The sequence below is a fragment of the Gnatocerus cornutus genome, unplaced genomic scaffold, assembly GCF_029298725.1.
Source record: "Gnatocerus cornutus isolate USDA-ARS CGAHR unplaced genomic scaffold, icGnaCorn1.1 ctg00000148.1, whole genome shotgun sequence".
Lineage (NCBI taxonomy): Eukaryota > Metazoa > Arthropoda > Insecta > Coleoptera > Tenebrionidae > Gnatocerus > Gnatocerus cornutus.
In genome coordinates, this window is record NW_028275488.1 from 22,249 (window position 1) to 31,059 (window position 8,811).

At 36.7% G+C, this 8,811-nt stretch overlaps 1 protein-coding gene across 1 annotated transcript; it reads right to left on the reverse strand.

Moving 5' to 3' along the window:
* Positions 1–1,230: 1,230 nt before the first annotated feature.
* Positions 1,231–1,713, reverse strand: LOC148165883 (uncharacterized). The gene is made up of 2 exons (XM_088049644.1): positions 1,634–1,713; positions 1,231–1,583 (listed from the first exon to the last, which is right to left on the reverse strand). Exon 2 carries the CDS (start codon positions 1,578–1,580, stop codon positions 1,239–1,241), a length of 342 nt encoding a protein of 113 aa, XP_087905770.1. The 5' UTR covers positions 1,581–1,583; positions 1,634–1,713; the 3' UTR covers positions 1,231–1,238.
* Positions 1,714–8,811: the final 7,098 nt, after the last annotated feature.

The window sequence follows — 8,811 nt, forward strand, 5'->3', positions numbered from 1 at the left end:
ACTTAAAACAGATGATTTTCCAGTAAATACAAACAACATTTTGCTTCACTTATTTCTCCTTTAATGATCGATTTCTTCACCGAACATTTGTATATAAAAAGTTTACACACAATTGTCCACAATTATGTGATTCAAATTTTTGATATCTATCATGATTATATCTGATTTTATTCATCCGATTATCACTTTTAAAATATTTCACAGCTTCTCTTGGGGGTGGTAATTGTCCCATACTGTCGAAATAGATTACATTGTTTCGTCGTTTTATATAAGCTGTCCAATGTGTTCCTTCACCTTTAGAATGATCCATATTGATGATACCAGTTTCATATAATTTAATCCGGTGGGGTAGTTTTGTTCTCATAAAAATCCCACGGAAATATGGAATTTTTAATTTTTTTACTATTGTAGCGAGTTCAATATTATTTAACGCCCGTTGCGTTTTCCAGAATTTTTTAAATACCATTGATAAGGTCCTAGATATAAACCTTTTCCACTTTTCTTTCCCAACCCTTTCCCTGTACTAAGAGTATTTAGGCTTTCCATAGCTTTATTATGGCGTTGTGTTTCTTCCAACATTTGTTTATCTGATTTAGCTTTATTTACCGCTGTAGCAATACCTGCAGCTCCACCCCCTAACGCTCCAAGAGCCCCTAATAATGGAAGAAGAAAGGGTAGAAACCCTCCACGTTTTGCTGCTGTAAAGTTGGGTGCTTTTACTACCCGAGTTTTACGCGATTTTCGTTTACTCTTCTTCACACCTAAACCGATCTTCACTTTACCCTTCATTATATTTTTAACTAAAAAAGCTGCTGCTTTTTCACCTACTGAGGCGTCTTTTGATTTAAGTCTTTCACTCGCTTGTTGAATTAATTCACGATCAGCCTGATGTCGGGTTGGTAAATCGGTGGATTTACTGTATACAATGTCGTGTTTTTTACAATACTCGTCTAGTGGATTAATACCCTTATCACCTCTTGCTAATCTTTTATCTAATTGAGTTCTGGGACCGCAGAAGCTTTTAGAGGAAAGAATATTGTATTGGGATGGTATATATTTTTTTAACTTACTTATATGAAGGAATATGCCACTCTATATTCTTTATTTTATCTAATGTTCTTTTAATAATTGAACCTCCTGTTTTCTTCTTAGTAACACACGATTTTCTTTTCATGCTTTTAATCTCTACACATATTCAAGACTAATACAATATATGTTTTCACATGCCTTATATACCTCTAATCACTACTTATCTCATCATCGGACCAAGATTCAAAACAGGTTTCATCCCCCAATCCACTATCACTACTACTTTCGAATTCTTCATCAGTGTCATAATATATTTCACTTCGCACTGCAGAAGTATAGTCTATATAATACATAATTTGACACTCCTCTTCACCCCTACAACTTCTTGGTCCCTCATCACATATAATTAAATTACAGTGATGGCACTGATAATGAGTTGGTCCGACTGAATGGATATGATAAAGCGTCAACCAATTTTTTTGTTGAAGCTTAATGCACCATTTACAGATGAAATCTTCCTCTTCATCTTCCCAAACTTTGTAACAATACATATTCTAAAAAATAATAATTACTTCTGGTACCCATAAATTACTCACTTGTTAACCTTTTTCACTTTCACGTATGCGGATGCAACTAAACTGCATGAAGGTGCATCCGACAGCAATAAGGAAAACTAAAAGACCTTGAACCGTCTGGCTAAAGTCCTTCGTAATAAAGGAGGGGACTTCTTATAAAACACCGTCAATCATATCAGTTGATAGTTAGTCGCAACAATGGGTAGGAAGCTGTTCTGTAAGTATTCTTTCAATTATTAACAATTGTTAATTACTTTATTTTTAACAGTGGTTCAATGTGGTTTGGTAAAAAACCATTGGGTGAAGCCCAAAAACTTGGCTAAACATTTAGCCAAGTGTCGGGCTGCCTTGGTCGCGCCGCCTCCACTGCCAGAGGACCCATGGCAGCCACCATTTGAACCTAAGGAGGAGCGGTATAAGTTTGTACAACTCCCCATCTTCTTTTGGGATGAGGAGTTGTGGGCTTAAGACCCTAAATATGTATAGTTTTTTTTTTATAATAAAAAACTTTTTTTTTAATCAACTGTTTATTTAACCCAACTCGTAAGTATGATAACAAATATCCATCCTGTATATGATCTACAATTAAAGAATATCCATCCTGAAGAAATGAGTAAAAAATATCCATCCATTCTTTACATGAGTGGCGTTCAAGGTTAAGGAGATCCTGCATAGACATCAAATTAAACAATCCATTCTGTGGTGTTCAAAGCCACTTTTTTTCACTCAGCTTTGCTTAACTTTTCCGTCATTTTTAAGCAGCAACTGCTGCTGAAAAACTTGAAAGGTTTTTCTGAAGATCGAGAATCGATCTTAAAAAGAAACCGTAGAGCTGCAGGCTGCAATGACGAGTCATAGGTGTGCATTATTCGGTCAACATCTCCGCAAGGTCAACAACATTTCTTTAACAGTATTTATTATAAGTCAACATTATACATACAATTTTTGTAATAAGTAGGATGATCACAATATATTCAATCCTATAAAACTTTTTATTACTAACACAGAGTTTTGCAAAACCACAATCCTTTGAATACTTGAGATGTTCTTCGGAAATTACATCCGTTGAACGAAATGATCCCAGCTCGATGTTGCAATGAAAACAGCGCACAATATCGAACTTCTTGAGGTAGTAAAACCCGTTGTTGGCTAATTTTAATGGATCAACATCTTTTAGCGGCCAATCGTGAAATGTCAACAACCGATCTTCAAAACACTTCATTTGTCTCAACGGGTATTCGATAATATCTTCGGTCATGGTGATTACTCATCAATTAATGACGGAGAGCGAGACTGGTGAGCACTGGGTTCAAGGCCAAATAAACTATTCTGTGGCGTTCAACTGTTAGGAGACCCAAATCAATGTATGTCGATAATAATTTGGTAACAAGTTATCACTGCCATGTTGTCACTAATGGTGTTGTATTGTAAGGTTCCACTGAAGTCACTTTGAAAAATATCTCCTTACAATCCTTACACGGTTTTCCATATTCTTGAATGCATTCCCTCAATTTCTTCTCATCACAAATGACGTCGATGGTAAATTCGGTACTATCAAACGTTTCACATGGGGGCGTCACACGACTTGCTTCTTCTTTTCTTGCAACACTTGCAATAATCTGACAAAGTAAAAAATCTTTGCAGGGAACTACCATCCAAGTCCAAATGGCCCAATTGATTGAAATAACAAGTTTCACTAAACAAACTACCACCAGTACACGTAAAACGGAAATAGCGCATGACTGTCTTAGATGGAGAGTTAAGGGAGACTGTCCCTGGTCGGTGGTCGGGTGGACACTGCCGCAATTGACCTTGGAAAAAAACTAGGGTGGGAGGTGGCCTTAGAATGGCCTTGGGATGACCTCGTTTGCCTCCCCATTCTCTCACTACTCGCATATTTCGATGCAAAACGACGATTTCTCGCCGATTTTCGTTGTATTCTGGCTTGAATTCGCAAAGAAGAGCACGAAATCTACAAAATCATGACTTTTTACCAAGATTCAACAGCTGAATTGCAAGAAAACAGCAGAATTCTGCACGAAATCATCAAAATTCTTACAGAAAACCGCATATTTCGATGCAAAACGACGATTTCTCGCCGATTTTCGTTGTTTTCTGGCTTGAATTCGCAAAGAAGAGCACGAAATCTACAAACTCATGACTTTTTACCAAGATTTAACGGCTGAATTGCAAGAAAACAGCAGAATTCTGCACGAAATCATCAAAATTCTTAGAGAAAACTGCATATTTCGATGCAAAACAACGATTTCTCGCCGATTTTCGTTGTTTTCTATCTTGAATTCGCCAAGAAGAGCACGAAATCTACAAAATCATGACTTTTTACATAGATTCAACGGCTGAATTACAAGAAAACAGCAGAATTCTGCACGAAATCATCAAAATTCTTACAGAAAACCGCATATTTCGATGCAAAACGACGATTTCTCGCCGATCTTTGTTGTTTTTTGGCATGAATTTGCAAATAAGAGCACGAAATCTACAAAATCATGACTTTTTACCAAGATTCAACGGCTGAATTGCAAGAAAACAGCAGAATTCTGCACGAAATCATCAAAATTCTTAGAGAAAACCGCATATTTCGATGCAAAACGACGATTTCTCGCTGATTTTAGTTGTTTTCTATCTTGAATTCGCAAAAAGCACCAAATCTACAAAATCATGACTTTTTACCAAAATTCAACGGCTGAATTGCAAGAAAACAGCAGAATTCTGCACGAAATCGTCAAAATTCTTAGAGAAAACCGCATATTTCGATGCAAAACGACGATTTCTCGCCGATTTTCGTTGTTTTCTGGCTTGAATTCGCAAAGAAGAGCACGAAATCTACAAAATCATCACTTTTTACCAAGATTCAACGGCTGAATTGCAAGAAAACAGCAGAATTCTGCACGAAATCATCAAAATTCTTACAGAAAACCGCATTTTTCGATGCAAAACGACGATTTCTCGCCGATTTTCGTTGTTTTCTGGCTTGAATTCGCAAAGAAGAGCACGAAATCTACAAAATCATGACTTTTTACCAAGATTCAACGGCTGAATTGCAAGAAAACAGCAGAATTATGCACGAAATCATCAAAATTCTTACAGAAAACCGCATATTTCGATGCAAAACAACGATTTCTCGCCGATTTTCGTTGTTTTCTGGCTTGAATTCGCAAAGAAGAGCACGAAATCTACAAAATCATCACTTTTTACCAAGATTCTACGGCTGAATTGCAAGAAAACAGCAGAATTCTGCACGAAATCATCAAAATTCTTACAGAAAACCGCATATTTCGATGCAAAACGACGATTTCTCGCCGCTTTTCGTTGTTTTCTGGCTTGAATTCGCAAAGAAGAGCACGAAATCTACAAACTCATGACTTTTTACCAAGATTCAACGGCTGAATTGCAAGAAAACAGCAGAATTCTGCACGAAATCATCAAAATTCTTAGAGAAAACTGCATATTTCGATGCAAAACAACGATTTCTCGCCGATTTTCGTTGTTTTCTATCTTGAATTCCCCAAGAAGAGCACGAAATCTACAAAATCATGACTTTTTACATAGATTCAACGGCTGAATTACAAGAAAACAGCAGAATTCTGCACGAAATCATCAAAATTCTTACAGAAAACCGCATATTTCGATGCAAAACAACGATTTCTCGCCGATTTTCGTTGTTTTCTGGCTTGAATTCGCAAAAAGAGAACGAAATCTACAAAATCATGACTTTTTACCAAGATTCAACGGCTGAATTGCAAGAAAACAGCAGAATTCTGCACAAAATCATCAAAATTCTTACAGAAAACCGCATATTTCGATGCAAAACGACGATTTCTCGCCGATCTTTGTTGTTTTCTGGCATGAATTTGCAAAGAAGAGCACGAAATCTACAAAATCATGACTTTTTACCAAGATTCAACGGCTGAATTGCAAGAAAACAGCAGAATTCTGCACGAAATCATCAAAATTCTTAGAGAAAACCGCATATTTCGATGCAAAACGACGATTTCTCGCTGATTTTCGTTGTTTTCTATCTTGAATTTGCAAAAAGCACGAAATCTACAAAATCATGACTTTTTACCAAGATTCAACGGCTGAATTGCAAGAAAACAGCAGAATTCTGCACGAAATCGTCAAAATTCTTAGAGAAAACCGCATATTTCGATGCAAAACGACGATTTCTCGTCGATTTTTGTTGTTTTCTGGCTTGAATTCGCAAAGAAGAGCACGAAATCTACAAAATCATCACTTTTTACCAAGATTCAACGGCTGAATTGCAAGAAAACAGCAGAATTCTGCACGAAATCATCAAAATTCTTACAGAAAATCGCATATTTCGATGCAAAACGACGATTTCTCGCCGATTTTCGTTGTATTCTGGCTTGAATTTGCAAAGAAGAGCACGAAATCTACAAAATCATGACTTTTTACCAAGATTCAACAGCTGAATTGCAAGAAAACAGCAGAATTCTGCACGAAATCATCAAAATTCTTACAGAAAACCGCATTTTTCGATGCAAAACGGCGATTTCTCGCCGATTTTCGTTGTTTTCTGGCTTGAATTCGCAAAGAAGAGCACGAAATCTACAAAATCATGACTTTTTACCAAGATTCAACGGCTGAATTGCAAGAAAACAGCAGAATTATGCACGAAATCATCAAAATTCTTACAAAAAACCGCATATTTCGATGCAAAACAACGATTTCTCGCCGATTTTCGTTGTTTTCTGGCTTGAATTCGCAAAGAAGAGCACGAAATCTACAAAATCATGACTTTTTACCAAGATTCAACGGCTGAATTGCAAGAAAACAGCAGAATTCTGCACGAAATCATCAAAATTCTTACAGAAAACCGCATTTTTCGATGCAAAACGGCGATTTCTCGCCGATTTTCGTTGTTTTCTGGCTTGAATTCGCAAAGAAGAGCACGAAATCTACAAAATCATGACTTTTTACCAAGATTCAACGGCTGAATTGCAAGAAAACAGCAGAATTCTGCACGAAATCATCAAAATTCTTAGAGAAAACCGCATATTTCGATGCAAAACGACGATTTCTCGCTGATTTTCGTTGTTTTCTATCTTGAATTCGCAAAGAAGAGCACAAAATCTACAAAATCATGACTTTTTACCAAGATTCAACGGCTGAATTGCAAGAAAACAGCAGAATTCTGCACGAAATCGTCAAAATTCTTAGAGGAAACCGCATATTTCGATGCAAAACGACGATTTCTCGCCGATTTTCGTTGTATTCTGGTTTGAATTCGCAAAGAAGAGCACGAAATCTACAAAATCATGACTTTTTACCAAGATTCAACAGCTGAATTGCAAGAAAACAGCAGAATTCTGCACGAAATCATCAAAATTCTTATAGAAAACCGCATATTTCGATGCAAAACGACGATTTCTCGCCGATTTTCGTTGTTTTCTGGCTTGAATTCGCAAAGAAGAGCACGAAATCTACAAACTCATGACTTTTTACCAAGATTTAACGGCTGAATTGCAAGAAAACAGCAGAATTCTGCACGAAATCATCAAAATTCTTAGAGAAAACTGCATATTTCGATGCAAAACAACGATTTCTCGCCGATTTTCGTTGTTTTCTATCTTGAATTCGCCAAGAAAAGCACGAAATCTACAAAATCATGACTTTTTACATAGATTCAACGGCTGAATTGCAAGAAAACAGCAGAATTCTGCACAAAATCATCAAAATTCTTACAGAAAACCGCATATTTCGATGCAAAACGACGATTTCTCGCCGATCTTTGTTGTTTTCTGGCATGAATTTGCAAAGAAGAGCACGAAATCTACAAAATCATGACTTTTTACCAAGATTCAACGGCTGAATTGCAAGAAAACAGCAGAATTCTGCACGAAATCATCAAAATTCTTAGAGAAAACCGCATATTTCGATGCAAAACGACGATTTCTCGCTGATTTTCGTTGTTTTCTATCTTGAATTCGCAAAAAGCACGAAATCTACAAAATCATGACTTTTTACCAAGATTCAACGGCTGAATTGCAAGAAAACAGCAGAATTCTGCACGAAATCGTCAAAATTCTTAGAGAAAACCGCATATTTCGATGCAAAACGACGATTTCTCGCCGATTTTTGTTGTTTTCTGGCTTGAATTCGCAAAGAAGAGCACGAAATCTACAAAATCATCACTTTTTACCAAGATTCAACGGCTGAATTGCAAGAAAACAGCAGAATTCTGCACGAAATCATCAAAATTCTTACAGAAAACCGCATATTTCGATGCAAAACGACGATTTCTCGCCGATTTTCGTTGTATTCTGGCTTGAATTTGCAAAGAAGAGCACGAAATCTACAAAATCATGACTTTTTACCAAGATTCAACAGCTGAATTGCAAGAAAACAGCAGAATTCAGCACGAAATCATCAAAATTCTTACAGAAAACCGCATTTTTCGATGCAAAACGGCGATTTCTCGCCGATTTTCGTTGTTTTCAGGCTTGAATTCGCAAAGAAGAGCACGAAATCTACAAAATCATGACTTTTTACCAAGATTCAACGGCTGAATTGCAAGAAAACAGCAGAATTATGCACGAAATCATCAAAATTCTTACAGAAAACCGCATATTTCGATGCAAAACAACGATTTCTCGCCGATTTTCGTTGTTTTCTGGCTTGAATTCGCAAAGAAGAGCACGAAATCTACAAAATCATCACTTTTTACCACGATTCTACGGCTGAATTGCAAGAAAACAGCAGAATTCTGCACGAAATCATCAAAATTCTTACAGAAAACCGCATATTTCGATGCAAAACGACGATTTCTCGCCGATTTTCGTTGTTTTCTGGCTTGAATTCGCAAAGAAGAGCACGAAATCTACAAAATCATGACTTTTTACCAAGATTCAACGGCTGAATTGCAAGAAAACAGCAGAATTCTGCACGAAATCATCAAAATTCTTAGAGAAAACTGCATATTTCGATGCAAAACAACGATTTCTCGCCGATTTTCGTTGTTTTCTATCTTGAATTCGCCAAGAAGAGCACGAAATCTACAAAATCATGACTTTTTACATAGATTCAACGGCTGAATTGCAAGAAAACAGCAGAATTCTGCACAAAATCATCAAAATTCTTACAGAAAACCGCATATTTCGATGCAAAACGACGATTTCTCGCCGATCTTTGTTGTTTTCTGGCATGAATTTGCAAAGAAGAGCAC